The 15,800-nt window shown below is 50.9% G+C and overlaps 2 protein-coding genes across 3 annotated transcripts in view; both read right to left on the bottom strand.

Annotated features, from left to right (window-relative positions):
• The window catches only part of Kat8 (lysine acetyltransferase 8), a 13,294-nt gene extending 4,667 nt beyond the window's left edge, over positions 1 to 8,627 (bottom strand). Inside the window, exons 1-5 of one of the 2 annotated variants that reach the window (XM_004622992.2) lie at positions 8,219 to 8,627; positions 6,514 to 6,588; positions 6,257 to 6,432; positions 402 to 455; positions 142 to 306 (exon numbers count right to left, since the gene is read on the bottom strand). In XM_004622992.2, the coding sequence (XP_004623049.1) occupies positions 142 to 306; positions 402 to 455; positions 6,257 to 6,432; positions 6,514 to 6,588; positions 8,219 to 8,429 (681 nt within the window). In that variant the 5' untranslated portion in view covers positions 8,430 to 8,627. The remainder of the gene's footprint in view (positions 1 to 141; positions 307 to 401; positions 456 to 6,256; positions 6,433 to 6,513; positions 6,589 to 8,218) is intronic. The other variant, XM_004622993.2, reaches the window with a different exon arrangement.
• A 3,459-nt stretch (positions 8,628 to 12,086) lies between these two features.
• Bckdk (branched chain ketoacid dehydrogenase kinase) overlaps positions 12,087 to 15,800 on the bottom strand; it is a 4,199-nt gene continuing 485 nt past the window's right edge. The window contains exons 2-12 of the mRNA XM_004622991.2: positions 15,315 to 15,659; positions 15,139 to 15,207; positions 14,937 to 15,047; positions 14,596 to 14,643; positions 14,400 to 14,519; positions 14,231 to 14,329; positions 14,018 to 14,091; positions 13,399 to 13,527; positions 13,231 to 13,320; positions 12,619 to 12,777; positions 12,087 to 12,525 (exon numbers count right to left, since the gene is read on the bottom strand). Of these exons, the coding sequence (XP_004623048.1) occupies positions 12,381 to 12,525; positions 12,619 to 12,777; positions 13,231 to 13,320; positions 13,399 to 13,527; positions 14,018 to 14,091; positions 14,231 to 14,329; positions 14,400 to 14,519; positions 14,596 to 14,643; positions 14,937 to 15,047; positions 15,139 to 15,207; positions 15,315 to 15,506 (1,236 nt within the window). The 5' untranslated portion in view covers positions 15,507 to 15,659 and the 3' untranslated portion in view covers positions 12,087 to 12,380. The remainder of the gene's footprint in view (positions 12,526 to 12,618; positions 12,778 to 13,230; positions 13,321 to 13,398; positions 13,528 to 14,017; positions 14,092 to 14,230; positions 14,330 to 14,399; positions 14,520 to 14,595; positions 14,644 to 14,936; positions 15,048 to 15,138; positions 15,208 to 15,314; positions 15,660 to 15,800) is intronic.

Raw genomic sequence — 15,800 nt, 5'->3', positions numbered from 1 at the left:
CCTCCCAGCCTCAGCCCCTCTGTATGCCCCACCCCTCCCAGCCTCAGTCACTCCGTACCCCCCCTCCCAGCCTCAGCCCCTCCATACCCCCACCTCTCCCAGCCTCAGCCCCTCTATAACCCCCACTCCTCCCAGCCTCACCAAGTGGAAGCGGTAGCTCTTCTCGTACTTCATGTACTTGAGGCAGTACTCGCACAGCCAGAGCTTGGGCTGCTTCCCGTAGTCCTCAGGGAAAGGCGAGAAGTACCAGGCGTCGATCTCATAGTTCCCAATGTGGATCTTGTCCACGTACTTCACCTTGGTGATCTGCAGGCAGGGTGGGAGCAGGGGCACTGCGCCACTCAGCAGGGGCAAGGCAGGAAGCCGGAGCAACTTCCCCACAGGCCCCTGCCCCTGCTTACCGCCTCGTGCTCCTTCTCCAGGGCTGCTGTGGTGGGGTCCATCTCTGCATAAGTCTGGGCAAAGTTAGAGGAGTGGTTAGCAATGAGCAGAACAGTCCTGCTTCTGGCCCACCTCCTTAATGTCTCACCCGTAAGTGACAGTGATCAACAAATAGCTCATTTACTTCCCTCTGAAGCTTGCTGATCCAAGCTCCTCTCCCATCTGCCCACCTACCCACATGTCCCAGGCAAGCTAAAAGACCCAGAGGCCCCAGGTTCAACTTTTTGCCAGCTGAACAGGGCTGGAAAGGACCTCAGCTGTATGTGGGGTCATCCGACTCGGAAGCGACTGAGAGCTGGATGCAACAATGGACCTCACTTTCCAAGTGCAGAGTAAGAGCTACTGCCAGCACCCCACTGTGCTCCGACCTCTGTCCTGAGCACAGACCTAGGCAGCTGCCTGCCCACAGGACTGTTCCCGAGGTGCTCCCCACTGGAACATCAGATGTCCAAATCTGTGCGCTTACTCCTCTTCCCACGTTTCCCTCTCACTGGAACCACCACCCTCAGCTCGGCTGCCCAAGACCGGAAATGGGGCCAGCTCTGAAGATGCCACCCACTTTTCAGCCTAGCACCCATAAGCACCCAGGGCCTGACAGCATTAAAGCCTATGCTACTATCTTGACATCTCTGGAATCAGTCTGTCTTAGTGCGACTCAAAGTAGCTACTGTCTCTTGTCTCTGATCTGGACGACTGATTGGTCCTCCTTGGACCCTCCCCGCCTCAGTGACCTCGAATCCACACCTGCTGACACCCCTTTGCCCAGCCTTCATGCTCAGGCACGTGCTCATCCCGGCAGATGTGAGTCAGGTGAGTCCACGGCAGAGCACTGCGAGCGAGCATGTGTAATTGTTTTCGTGGCCCTCTTGCCTGTGCTTCAGGGCTCAACACTCGTCCCGTGCCCACTAGAAACCCTGCCTCGATTCTTCCTACCAAGAAAGCACCTCTTCCTCCCCAAGCCAGGAGTGGTAAGTACAAGACGCCTCCAAATGGCCCTCACTCCTAGTGTACAAGTCCTCAGCAAAGACCAAGTCATGTCACACAGCACGCCCTGCTCTTCTGCCAAGTTCTGCAGCTGGAACCAAGCACAGCCTGCCAGTGGAGACTCCTGGCCCGTGGCCTGCAGCACGTTAGATGCACTCCTAACGAGGATGTCTCTTTTCACCCTCAAGGCCCCTCCACAGAGCACGTTCTCTATATGGCTCCAAGCAGCGCCTCCATAGACTTGACAGATCTTTTCTGCTTGCAGTGCTGGGGACTGAACTAAGGACCTCTGCACTGAGCTACATCCCCAGCTGTTTTTGTCTGCCAAGACAAGGTTGCACTAAATGGCTAAATTGCCCAGGATGAATTGGAACTTTTGATCCTCCTGCCTCAGCCTCCCAGAGTGCTAGGACTCAGGTATGTGCCACCACACCCTGCTGATAAAACATTCTTACTTCAATTTTATAGAGCAGTAAACAAGCAAGGGAACATGAGGTCACTTGCCCTTGGGGACGAGCCAGCGGCCATACAGCCCAGTGTCAAGCACTCCACAGACGTTGTTTCATGAACCCTTCACAGTGAGTCTTGGAAACAAAGAGCTCATTATACCCACTATACGAGAGGGGAAACTGAGGCACAAGGCATGTTCACTCACGCAGGGTCACAGAACTAGCACTCAGCAGAGTCACGTACAAGCCCCTGGTCTACCCAACTTAGAGTATGAGCACTAAAGAAAAAAATTTTCCTCATTACATGTTTAAAACGTTTCCCAACTGTCTCCAAACATAATCCCAAAGGCTGAGGAGGTAGCTCAGTAGAATAAGTGCCTGCCTGGCAAGTACAGGGTCCTGAGTTCAATCCCTAGTACCACAAAACAAACAAACAAACCACAATCCTCTTCTCCAACTGCATTAAAGAACTACAAAAACACTGCTTTCCTTAAATGCTGCAATCTATTTAAAATTAAACATAAAGCAAACTATGAATTACAACTCTGTTAATCATTACCCCTTTTCCTGTTTGTTTCAGTACCAGGGACTGAACCCAGGGGCTGTGCATGCTACCTAAGTGCTCTATATAAAGCTACACCTCTAGCTCTTTTTGTCTTTTTTTTCCTTCTTCCTTTTGTTTTTTTGAGACAGGGTTGAAGGGGCCCAAGCTGGCTTTGAGCTTGCAATCACCCCGCCTCAGCCTCCGGATTAGGTTAGTGTGCACCAACACTCTATTATTCATTCTTTTTAAATTTTTGTAGTACTGGAAATCACACCCAGGACCACCACACTGGCTACAAGCCCAGATCTTTGTAGATTTTGTTTTGAAACAGGGTCTCAGCTAAGTGTCTAGGCTGTGGTTCCAGGGCATACACCAGCACCCCCAGCCACTGCCTGATGTCACCACTGCTTGGCCCAGGGCCATCGAGCCAGCTAATTACCAGTTTAGAGGGACATCTTTATTCAATGCAAACTAGTTGGGGAACTGACAGGACCTTAGACTTCTGCTGTGCACAAGAGCAGCCAGCAATCACAGGCAGCTTTTCAATTTTTTTTTTTTTTTTTTTTTTTTTTTTTTCCTTAACCATTCCTTAAAATATGTATATGTGATTTTTTGGTAGAAAATAAATAAGTATATCATTTAACTTTTTTTTTTTCTGGCACTGAGGATTGAACTCAGGCCCTTGTGCTTGCCAGGCAAGCACTTATTCTACTGAGCCATCTCCCCAGGCCCCTAAATTAAAGCTTTATAAATTTATTTCTGCTGGGTCTGATGGGCCACACCTATAATCCCAGCACTTGGGAGGCTATGACAGGAGGATCACTCCAAGTCTGAGGGCAGCACAGGCTATAGTGAGGCTGAGGTTGGTCTGAACCGCATGAGAGTTTATCTCAAAAAAAAAAAAAACCCAATAAATATTAAGCTTTTAAAAAATAAACATTTGGGGGCCAGGGAGATAGCTCAGTAGAATAAGCGCTTGCCTGGCAAGTGCAAGGTAATGAGTTAATCCCCGCTACAAGAGGGGGAAAAAAAAAAGAGAGAATAAAAAATAAACATTTGGGCCAGCCAAACAGCTCAGATTAAAGCACTTGTTTAGGCAGATGTGTGTGTGGGGGGGTCTGATCACCAGCCCTGTCCCCAGGGCACACTGAGACTTTGAGAGACTGGGCGTGGAGACACATGCCTGTAATCCCAGCTCTTGGAAGGCTGAAAACAAAGAGAATCACTACTAGTCCGGATCTAGTAGTGAGACCCTATAGAGCATGTCCTAAAATACAAAAACAAAAAAACACTTAATTTTTATTCACACTAGATATATTTCAAGTATCCCACAGCCACACACGACAATGATGCCCATACTGCAGAGCAGCCACAGAACACTGCCATTGTACAGCAACTCCAACTGAACAGTGCCACCTTAGACCTCTGAAGGAGCATTTTTTTTTTTCTCGAAGGATCTTTCTAACAGTGTATTTTAAGTTGTTGGGTTTTATTTAATCATATGCACAGTACAAAGTGTAGCAGGCACTGTAAACCAGTTACACATTCTTGCATAAACAGCCACAATGTGCATGTGAGGCAGGAGCTTCTCAGCACAATACTTACCCTTAGAAGAGTGTGATACACTCGGATGTTTTCTCTTAACCCATTTCCTTTTTGGGGGGGCGTAAAAGGGGATTGAACTCTGGTCCTTGCGCTTGCCAGGCAAGCACTTAGTCTACTGTGCTACCTCCCCAGCCCCTCCTTTATATATTTTCAAAATGTAAATGCTGGCCACACCCACTAGCTTCATTTTGTACTGAGGCTGTGTCTCACGGTTGGAAAACATCAAGGTGAAACTACCATATGGAACTGTGATTGCTCAGCGCCTTCAAGCTCACTAAATCCTGCTTCAGTTTGTGTTCCTCACCTTATAAATGAAGAAACTGAGGCTCAGAGCAGAAGGAAAGGAACCTTCTGGGTGCAATCAAACTCAGTGAGAAGAACAAAGAAGATGCACTGTGAAAACAGACCAACGCCTCCCCATGAATGTAATCCTAAGTACTGCAAATCCTACGCACTGTAGTTTTCTTCCTGTCTTTTTGAGACTGGGTCTTGCTATGTAGTTCAGGCCGGCCTTGAGCTGTGTAGCCCAGGCTGGTCTCAAACTTGCAATGATCCTCCTGCTTCAGCCTCCTGAGTGGTGAGATTACAGGTATGCGCCACCACGCCCAGCCTGCATTTTAATATTACAATTTCTTAAAGAAAAACAACAAAGAGCCTGGGCTGTTTTATTGTGTCTGTTTTGTGCATACTAAGCACTGAAGCCAGGGCTTTCACAGTAAAGTACCACCCCAGCTCTTTTATTTATTTTTGGTATTTGTGAGACAGGGTCTCAACATGAAGTACAGGCTGGCCTCAAGAATAGCAATCCTCAGGGCCAGGGAGATGGCTCAGTAGGGTAAGCACTTGAATGGCAAGCGCAAGGGCCTGAGTTCAATCCTCAGTTCTGCAAAAAAAAAAAACAAAAACCAATCCTCTCTTTCTCTCTCATTTATTTATTTATTTATTTATTTATTTATTTATTTTTTGCGGAACCGGGGATTGAACTCAGATCCTTGCATTTGCCATTCAAGTGCTTACCCTACTGAGTCATCTCCCTGGCCCCTCTCTTTTTTTTTTTGGCAGAACCAGAGATTGAACTCAGAACCTTGTGCTTGCCAGGGAAGTGCTTACTCTACTGAGCCATCTCCCAGGCTCCAATCTTCTCTCTTAAAAAAACAAAACAAAACAAAACAAAAAAAAACCAGCAATCCTGCCTCAGCCTCCTCCTGCTAGGATTACAGGCATGTCCACCACACCCAGCAAGAATCTGGGCTTGGGATATGTTTTGGATATGTGTCAAAATCATGGTTAAACTGGGTGTGTGGTGGTACATACCCGTAACCCCAGCACTAAGGAGTTGAAGCAGGAGGATTGACATGTGTTTACGGCTAGCCTGGGCTATACCTCAAGACCCTGTCTCAAACAAAAACATAAGCACCAAAATTATAGTTAAGAGCCCAGACATCTGATCTAGCTGGCAGATCTAATACTGGATTCCTACCTATCTGCCTTCTCTATAAACTGTTGATAACCATGTTGACATCATAGGGTTGGTGTGAAACATTAGTGAGATCATACACTAAAACATTTGGCCTAATACTTTGGCTCAGACACCAATAATGTTAAGGATAATTATTCTAATTCCAGCCCACCTTTTTACTAGCTGTGTGACCATGGGCATATTACTCAACCTCTCTGAGCTTGCTTCCTCATTCACAAAAATGTCATTTCCCTTATGGTACGAATTATTTGATGAGCATATACATGTATAGTTTAGTACTTGGCAATAGCCAGGTATCTATTATTCATTTTCTTTCTTTCTTTCTTTTTTTTTTTTTTTTTTGGCGGGGGGTACCAGGAAATGAGGTCAGGACCTTACACTTTCCAGGAACTATGCCACTGAGCTAAATCCCTGGCCTTGGAGCCAGGGAGATGGCTCAGTAGAATAAGTGCTTGCCTGGCAAGCACAAGAGCCTGAGTTCAATCCCCGGTTGCCCCCACCAAAAAAAAAAAAAAAGGGAATCAAAAGAGGTTATCTGAGCAGGAGCTCTAGCCTTGCTGCACCATCTCTTATTGTGGGACTGTAGCAACCCCTTTCCCTCTTTGAGTCTAAGTTTTCTGACCTGTAAACAGTAAAGGAGAGACACACTCTAAGAACTTAAAAAATAGAAGAGCTGCTGTGGTCTGGGCCTAGGCCTAAGGAAGCTGGCAGAGGCAGCAGGACCACCTGGGTCCCAGGGAAGGGGGCCCAGACCTTCTGCACATGGTTGATCTCATCATGCTTGCGCTTCTGGTTGCGAGTGATCTTGCGCTCAGGCTGCTCAGCCAGCTCACTCAGGTACTTTTCTGAGTTCTTCTGCACTGCGTCCTTCACGGTCTTGGTCAGTGCCAGTCGGTTCTTGTCTACCCATTCATCCAGTCGCCTGTTAACTGTTAAGATGGGCCATGAGGGTCCTACCCTACCTCCCCATCCCCCGCCCCTGCCCGGGCTCAAGGCCCCAGAGCACTCACAGCCCACGTAGTGTACATAGAATTCCTCTCGGCCCTCCTGGTCATTCACTCGAGACTGGATCACTTCTGCAGAATCTGTGAAGGAAAAAGACTAGGATCATCAGGGAGAAAGGGTTAAAATAAGAGGAATCCGACATACTGAGGACTAGTTTCCAGATTTCCAGATAAATCTGCCCATAACCAGAGTTGCTACAACCTTGTGAGATGGGCCACGTTGTTACTCTTATTTGACCAATGAGAAAAAACATAAGGCTTATCAAGAATCACAGATTTGAAAAATGAGGAGAACAAATACTTCACTGAGTTTTAAATCTGACTCCAGGGGCCCAGGGAGATAGCTCAGGAGCCTGGGGAGATAGCTCAGTAGAATAAGCGCTTGCCTGGCAAGCACAAGGGCCTGAGTTCAATCCCTGGTACCACAATAAATAAATAAATAAGTAAATTCTGACTCCAAATTCACACTCATCTCACTACACACTCAAGTCATCTATTTGAAGGACATGAAGGCTGATGCTGAATGAGGCCGGAGATATAGCTCAGTGGCATAAGCACCTGCCTGTGAAGGGCAAGGTCCTGAATTCGATCCTTGGTACCAAAAAAAAAGGGGAAACAGTCTGAGTGAATATATTTCTTGCTCCCCATATGTAACTGAGTGGGTTATTTTGACTTCCTGAGCCTCCTTTTCTACATCAGGGTAATAATTCCCACCTCAAGACTGAGTTAATATCTCCAAAATTTTTACTCCAAATGGGACAAACTAGCAGATCATATGATGCACGAATAAGGGAAGCACTGCCTGTCTGCCGCTACGCTGTCAGCGCTGGACACTGAGGACATAGAAGTGAATCAGAACTCTCGCCCTCCAGAAGTTCCCAGATTAACAGAGGAAGACACAGAAAATTACAACATAATGCCACACGTACCACCGCTGAGGTATGAAGCAAATGTTGCAGGAACATACAGACAAGAACTCACTCTGTCTGAAGGCGGTCAACATGGTATTATAAAGGATGAAACTCAAAGGATAAGGAGAAGCTATACATGATATTCCAAGCGGAGGGAATGTGGTAATATTATATATAAAATGAATACACAGCGGGTTCTGGTCTAGCAATGGCCTTTGTGAGGCGGCTAGGATTGAGTCACAGAAATTAACAGCACTCTAAAGAGATAGGCCTTTATTTTGAAGATGATAGAATGTAAGAGGAAATCTGTTTTTGTGCAGTCATACCCTCTTTGCTGTCGCCATAGGAAACGACAGAAAGGAAAGGCACGGAGCCTAGAAACCTCTGAGTAAGCAAGGATAGCAAAAAAGATAACGAAGCCTAACACTAGGGGAAGGGCAATGGGCGAGCTGTAGTACAACACATTTTTTTTTTTTTTTTTTTTGCGGAACCGGGGATTGAACTCAGGCCCTTGCGCTTGCCAGAGAAGTGCTCATTTCACTGAGCCATCTCCTCGGCCCCTGTACAACAAAATTTTGATGATCGCCTGTCTGGTGGCTCTTTGCAGGTGGTGCCCAACATAGCGTACAGGTGATAGCCTTCCATTACCAGTCGGATTTCTCAGGATCCGCAACTCCGCCTTTCCTCGAGTCTCCGCCCTCGCGGCCGGGACGCCCAACCCCCTGCGCTCGGCCCTCCAGAGGACCCGTCCTCAGGGCCCACCCCGCAGCCCCGCCCCTAAGCACTGGGCCCCGCCTCACGCCAGGTGCTGTCCGGCCGCCGGCACAGGTACGTTTCTCCGATCTCCACCGTAACTTCTGGCTCGCCGCGTGCTGGCGTCGGCGGAGAGACGCGGCCCGGGGATGGGGCGGTTCCTTCGACTGCCACATTTTCCCCAGGGCCGGGCTCGCCCTCTCCTACGACCCCCGAAGTCGCTGCTGCAACTGCCGCAGCTGCCCCCTGTGCCGCCATGGCGGTGGCGGAAGTGACGTTAGACTCCGGCGCCGCGCTGTTCAGCTCCGGGTCAGTTTTGGGGCGGGGCAAGGCTTGTGGGTGGGTCTGTGACGTAGCAGAAGCTTATAGGTCCTGGACGCCCGCTCTGGCGCTGCGGCTTCTGGGAGGTGAACCCAGGAGTGGCTTGACTTCGTTTTCGGTATGGTAGTACTGCTTTTTACACTAGAGTAGTGGAGACAGACTTTTCTGATGTGATGACACTTCTCAACAAATTTTAAAGGTCTGATGCTGTGGAAGCCAAGATGCGTCAGTTTTCAGAGCCTCTGTCCTCTAACAGGTGGAATCTGAAAGTCTTCCCCGGTCGCCTGGCACTGGGTTGAGCCTTGAATTAGCAACCCCTATCCCCGCCCTGCTTTACCCACTGCGTCCTCGTAATAACTAGTAGTAAATTGAAAAAAACCGCGCCTCTTGTTTAGGGTTGGAAAAAGATACAGTCGGGGTGGGGAAAGGACAGGCGTGTTCAGGAGTGCCTATAAGGCATCCTCCTTGGTTGGTTGGTTTTTTGTGTGGTTTTTTTTTTTTTTTTTTTGCAGAACCAGGGATTGAACTCAGGCCCTTATGCTGGCCAGGGAAGCTTTTATTCTCCTAAGCCCCTTGCGCTTGCCAGGTGCCACTCATTTCTTACAGGCTGCCCCAGAATTGCTGTAATCTTCTAGTCAGCTAGCTTTTTTTTTTAACATTTATTTTGTGTGTGTGTGTGTGTGTGTGGCCAGCTCAGCCCACGGGGGAGGGGGGGGGCTGGCTGGCATGTGGTGCTGGGGGATCGAACCGCAGTCCCCGTGCTTTGCCAAGCTTGTTCTAAGTAGGTGCTTTAGACCACTGAGCCATCTCTCCAGGCCCTAGTCAGCTAGCTTTAATAGAGTTATTTCCCAGCCAGGTGTGGTGGCACATGCCTGTATTCCAAGGATGGTGGGAAGCCGAGAAAGGAGGATCACAAGTTCTAGCCCAGACTGAGCAATGTAGTGACTTAGGAAACCATCTTAAAACAAAAAGGGTTGGAGAGATAACTCAGAGACTTAATTTCCTGCCTGGCAAGCACAAGATCCCCAGTACCAAAAATAAGTAAAAAGGGATAGAGAGGCCAGGTGTGGTATCACATGCCTATAATCCCAGAACTCGGGAAGCTGAGGCAGGAGGATCACAAATTCAAGGTCAGTCTGAGCTATATAGTGAGTTCACAGCCAGCCTAAACTACACAGTGAAACCCTATCCCAAACCAACAGTGATGTCAGAGGGCTGGAAACGTGTGGCATAATACCAGGCTGAGTATGTATTTGATTAAAGTTTTCCTTTAGCCATTGTTAAGTTATTTGGGGGCTGGGGATGTGGCTGAGTGGTAGAGCCCTTGCCTTTTTTTTCCCCCTCAGTGGAACTGGGGATTGAACTCAGGCCACTGCGCTTGCCAGGCAAACACTTGTTCCACTGAGCCATCTCCCTGGTTCTGCCCTTGCCTTTCTTACACAAGGCCCGGAGTTTGAAACCCAGCACTACAAACAAGAGTTTTGATTTGTAATTTGGCTGTGGTGCTTCTGAACAATTCTAAGGGTAGACCACTTAGGGCCTGGAGCTGGGGCTCAGAGATTACAGTTCAGGAAATACCTGACTTCCTGGCAGTGGGAGGAGCTGCTAACCTAGTTTTGGGAAATGGAGCTGGGGATGGAGGGTAAGTGCTAGACATTGTACCCTATCTTCAGAATTTTTACTTCACTCACTTGGGGTTCTTCTGCCTCACCCTGTACTTCACCTGACATCTCTGGTTACAGATGAGATCCTTTCTAGTGCAGGATTAGCCTAGGCTTTATAAATCCCTGCTCAGGGTCACTGCATCAGCTGCTTGCTGTGCTCTCGCCAATCCAGTGGCCACCAGTGGTTCCAACATGTAAATCTGACTGGTGCTCCCAGCGCTGTGTAGGGCTGCAGTCAGGTCCCTTTTTTGTTGTTTCTGTATGCAGGACTACCTATCTTTAACATTCCTCAAGCGCTGGCTAGGCAAGCACTGGACCACTCAGCCACACCCGAGCCCCTGCCACAGAACTTGTATCTAAGATCACATCCTTGTTTGGTTTTTCCCCCTTCTGTTTCCCACTTCCCACACTGCCATCTGGAAGCACGTTTTTTTTTTTTTTTTTTTTTGTCTCTTTGAGACAGGGTCTCACTGCACAGTTCCAGCTGGCCTTGAGCTCACTTTGTAGCCCAGGCTGACCTTGAACTCCCAGTGATCCTCCTGCCTCAGACTCCCAAGTGCTGAGATTACAGGCATGCTATGCCTGGCCTTGGAAGCACTTTCTTTACCTTTTTTTTTTTTTTTTTTTGCCATACCGGGAATCAAACTCAGGACCTTGCTGCTGAGCTATATCCCCAACCATTTACCATTATTTGTAAGTTTCTCAAAGTTGGATTCTAGGCAGCCCAACCTGAAACATCCCTTTTTTTTTTTTTTTTTCCCAATTTTGTGTGTGTGTGTGTGTGTGTGTGTGTGTGTGTGTGGCCAGCTCAGCCCACCAGGGGGCGGGGCTGGCTGGCATGTGGTGCTGGGGGATTGAACCGCGGTTCCTGTGCTTTGCTAAGCTTGTTCTAAGTAGGTGCTTTAGACCACTGAGCCATCTCACCAGCCCATGAAACATCCCTTTCTAGCTTAAAACCCGTCTGTGGATCCTTTCTACCTCCAGGAGAAGGCCCTGTATCTTCTACTTCCTGTTCATCTTTCCAATTGCACCTCTTTCTGCTGCGTCCAACAAACTGTCAACATAACAAAGCATCATGGCTTCTTAACTGTCATTTGCCCTCCAGAAAACAATTGGAGTGTCTCTCAGATCCCACTAAGCAGGTCCTCAGGCCTCTGTCTCTGACAAGGTGAGTAGGGTGTTCCCTACTGAGATGCTACCTGGAGTTCTCACAAGAAGTCCTCCCTCAGATCTAGTCCTCAGCCCACCTGCTGTCTGGAGTCCTTTTCTTTTCTGGAGTTCCTCTCCCTGCCAGGGCGTGCCCTTCTCTTGTGGGGCATTCAAGTCTCTGCTGGGCCTGCCAGGGCACAACCTTGTATGTTCCTTTTCTTGGCAGCTGGCAGGCAGTATTTTTAACCCGTCTTAGGCTCAGGAATCAGGTGGCCCAGGCTGGTGACCTTCATGTCTAAAACCTGTAACTGCCAGGAAGGGAAGAGTCAGAAACAGAGCCTGAAGCTGGGCCCACCCTGGCCTCCAACACTGTCTGGGACGCAAAAACATCCATTAAATTAGATTAACAAAAGATCTTTGTATAGCTGGGCATAGTGGCACATGCCTGCAATCCCAGCACTCAAGAACTGAGGCAAAGACAGGAGTTCCAGACCAGCCTGGGCTACAAAGTGAGCTCAAGGCCAGCCTGAACTGCACACCAAAAACCCTATCTTAAAAAAGACAAAAAAAAAAAAAAAAATCTTTGCATAAACTGCCAAAGTCACCTCCCTTCCTGCCAGATAAAACAGGCAAGACTTGGAGCCAATTCTATATTCCTGTCTGCCAGGCAGTCAGGTTAGTCAGAGATTAGGACATGAACCACTTAAGGCCAAGGACCCAGGAAACCTGAAAGGGCAGAAACAGAAGCTCCCCTCCCCTCCCCTCAGACAGGGCCCAAGAAGGCATTCAGAATGTGAACTTTAATAACAAACAGCAGGCCACATAGGGGTTCCCCAGGAACAAGAATGACAGCAGGTGCTAGAGTCCCAGAGATCCCACCTCTTCCCCTCCATGCCTGGAGGTTAGGAGCCAGTGGGCACTGCTGAGGAGTGGCACCTGGCTCTGTGTAAATCTGTTTGGCTGGGGCCCAAAGACCCAAGAGGCAGCACTGTGTGGGGCAGAGGGCCAGCGTGCCCAACCCAGAAGGTCCTGGCAGGGTGTGTGGCCCAGCCTGGGCAAGCAAGCAGGCCAGGGATCAGATCCGAAAGCTTTCCTCCCGGCCATCAATGTGGCGGAGGCGCAGGTAGACATCTGTGCCAATGCCCTGCAGGGACTGCAGCTGCAAGGAACCGCCGAGGTACTCTGCGTAGGCCCTTGACGTGGGCAACCCGAAGCCAAAGCTGAGGGCAGAGGGACAGGCAGGACAGGAGGCTTCAGAGGCTCGAGTCTCCTGGGATCACCCCCACCCCAAGCCTGGCCAGGCAGGGCCTCACCCATGCATGGGTCCTGAGTGGCTGCCACTGTGCATGTCCAGATGGCCAAAGAGGGGGCTGATGCGGGGGTCCTGGGTGCTGGCCTCCGCCGTAGTGAAGTGGTAATCCATGACTTGCTCCAAGTTAGCATGTGCAATTCCTCCACCCCGGTCTGAAATCCTGGCAGGATGTTGACAACATGGGCTTGGCCTTGGTTTATGGGGTCTCACTACCTCCCAAACAGACAGGGCTAGGTCTGACTTCCTGCTCCTTCCACGCAAAGGCAGAACATAGCGCATCTCAACCCTGGAGCCTTGTGTGTTCACACTGCCTCTCTCCATCCCTACCTCTGTGTGGGCCACTGACTGCTTACACTGCTGGTGTTTATCCTCAGCCCAGCCTCAATGACTGGTTTCCAGGCCCCCTTGCTGGCAGAGGCAGAGTGCTCGCGGGGCCCTCAGCTGGCCCTGAATCCACTAGTGTGCAGATCCTGGCAATCTCAGGACCAGAGACTCTTCTGACCAGGGCCCAAGTTCCAAAGTGAGGCAGGTACTAGCTCAAGGTCCCACTGTGACCCAGAACCAGTGCCCGGAACTGCTGCCCTCCACCCCAGCCCAACTCCACTGGGCAAACCTGATGATGAAATCGATATCATTGTTGGCGATGGTGATGACCACATCTGGGACATTGTAGGGAGTATCTAGGTGACTCTCCATTGTGGCTCTGTGCAAGAGGGAAAGATAGTAGGTAGTGACACCCTAGTTTCTGTCTGTTCCCACCCACCACATCCAGTCTGCCTACCTCATGGCATTCTTGAGCAGCTCGGGCAGAATATAGTCTAGCGGCATAGGGATGAAGGGGAAGCGGGCGGCCACGTGTCCATTGATGCGGACGCGGGGGGCATTGCCATACTTGTGTTCACACAGGCGTCTGTGGATCAGAGAAGGGTTTAGACTGGTGCCCTTAGAGTAGCAATCCTCACCTAGCAGCGGTTTTGCTCTCCTTAGGCACACTTGGTGGATCTGCCACTTGCCAGGCAGGTGCTTAAGCCATTGAGCTGTCTCCCTGGCCCCTGGATATTTTTTTACTTGTCACATCGGGGATCATTACTAGGATCAAGTGAGCAGGAGATGGGTCTTACAAAAGCATCCTGACATGCACACTACAAGGACTGATCAGGCTTAGCATGTCTGTTCAGGAGGCTAAGGCAGGAGCCCACACTGAAAGCCAACCTCAAACTTCATCTCAAAAAGAAAAGAGATCTTTTATCTGGAGATGTCTCTGTCTCTGTGTCTCTGTCTCTGTCTCTGTCTCTCTCTCTCTCTCTTTCTCTCTCTCTCTCTCTCACACACACACACACACACACACACACAGAAACCCTGCCATACTCAGACCTAAGAGTTACCCATGACCGCCTCACCTGGCAAAATCCACCCACTTTTCAATAATCTTCTTTGGTGACAGGCGAGTGCAGATGATGCCAACAAAGTCAGGCTGGCAGGAGAAAGAAGGTCAAGACTAGCGAGCCCTCTCTCCCCACTCTGGCTGCCAAAGCAGCCTCTCTTCCAGGCCCTGGGCCCAGGTCCCCATACCTAGAAGACCCCTGCCCACGTTTTCTCTCCTGGAACCTCACCTTGTCCTCATGCAGTGCCAGATGATGGGTGGCCAACATGCGGATCCCAAGTCTTGAAGTCAGTGTCTTGTCCAAGAAGTAGCGGACAAGCTTTTCATCCTGTAGAATGGGGCCTCAGTAACGCTGTGCCCTGCCCAGCCCCCCACTTCAGGTGCTTGACTGCTCTGACCTGTATGTGCTTGCGGCTCTCACGCAGGCCCTCGGCTAAGAGGGTCACCACATCCTTGTGGTCATCTAGCAGCTGTCGCACCAGCTGGCAATACTGGGCTTCATCCGCCTGGTCCTTGATCTACAGGGCAGAGTCATGAGCACAGGTGAGCCAGCCCTGATCTCTCAGCCCCTCACCCCGTTTGGCCCAGCCTCACCTGAGGGAAGTCTGTCAGCTTCTGGAAGGCACGGATGTACAATTCATGCTGCAAGGAAAAGTACTGGGTTCCACAAGGCTGCCAGGGGCAATGGGCCGAGAAGCGCTACTCAGGCATAGCTGTGGGTATCACCACCCAACCCACTTTCCAATGGTGTAAGCCCCCAGTGTGACCTTTCAGCGTCCATGAATTTGTGCCCTTGGCCTCCAAAGGCTTGGGGCCGAATCCCACATAGCCTGACCCCTTTCAGCAGGCAAGGCTTTCCCACTCTGGGCCGTAGGCTCTCCATCTAAGGGGCCGTGCACACCGGGATTTAGGGTCCCCTCCGGCTTCCACCTTACCACGTGCAGGATCGTGGGATTGCAGCCGATGATAAAGGGAAGGCTGCGGAAGCCCTTGATGCGGTGAGCGATCCTTACTGGTAGCTCTTGCTGCAGGTACCGGCCGCTTTTCTGTGAGACACAGAGGGAGGGCAGGGCCCGGGCCTGAGTGGCGGGCCAGAGCTCCAGGAGCTCTGGGGAAAAGAAGGGACAGGAATCTTACCAGAAGGTGGCTGCCGTCCTGAGAGCGACCGGAATAAAGCATCATGGTTGGAGTGAGGCGCACTGAGGGCTGGAGGGGCAGACAGACCTTGAGGCCAGGGCCTGCGCACCCACCCGCGCCGCCTCGTTCCACCCGCTCCCTGGACACCCACAACCGCTGGCCCCTTGGCGGCGCACCTTCTCGGCCGCCACGTCGATGGCTGACTGGTTGTAGAAGGAGGTGACGGTCTTGGAGCGCTCCCGCGCCATCTCCACATGGTGGGTGTCCGTGGCAGAAGTGGAGCGGGCCCTCGGCGAGAGCGTGGGTCCCAGGAGCCGCCGCAGGGAAGGCCGGCCCCGAGGGCCGCTGCCCAGCACTGCCGCCAGCATCCTCGCCCCGCCGCCTCGCTGGCCTGGGCTGCTGCGGTGCGGAGGCCCCCGAGGCGCCGCAGAACGCAGGTGGGCAGAGGCTCTTCCCGGGGTTCAGGGGCGCGGGTCCGTGCAGACTGCCGCCACGCTCAGCCCGGGAAGCGCCGTTCCCATCTGCCGGGGCAGGGGACCGCGGCCATCAGGATCCGAACCCAGACGACCCCGCGCCCCTCCGCACACGGGCAGCAGCACCCCATCCTCAGACCTGGGTAGTCTCAGCCCAGCCCTTCCGCAGCTTCCCCGCACACAGAGCCC

This window comes from Octodon degus, unplaced genomic scaffold (genome assembly GCF_000260255.1).
Source record: "Octodon degus isolate 3935 unplaced genomic scaffold, OctDeg1.0 scaffold00001, whole genome shotgun sequence".
NCBI lineage: Eukaryota > Metazoa > Chordata > Mammalia > Rodentia > Octodontidae > Octodon > Octodon degus.
The sequence above is the reverse complement of the archived record's forward strand: the minus strand, read 5'-3'. Positions and strand labels throughout refer to the sequence as shown.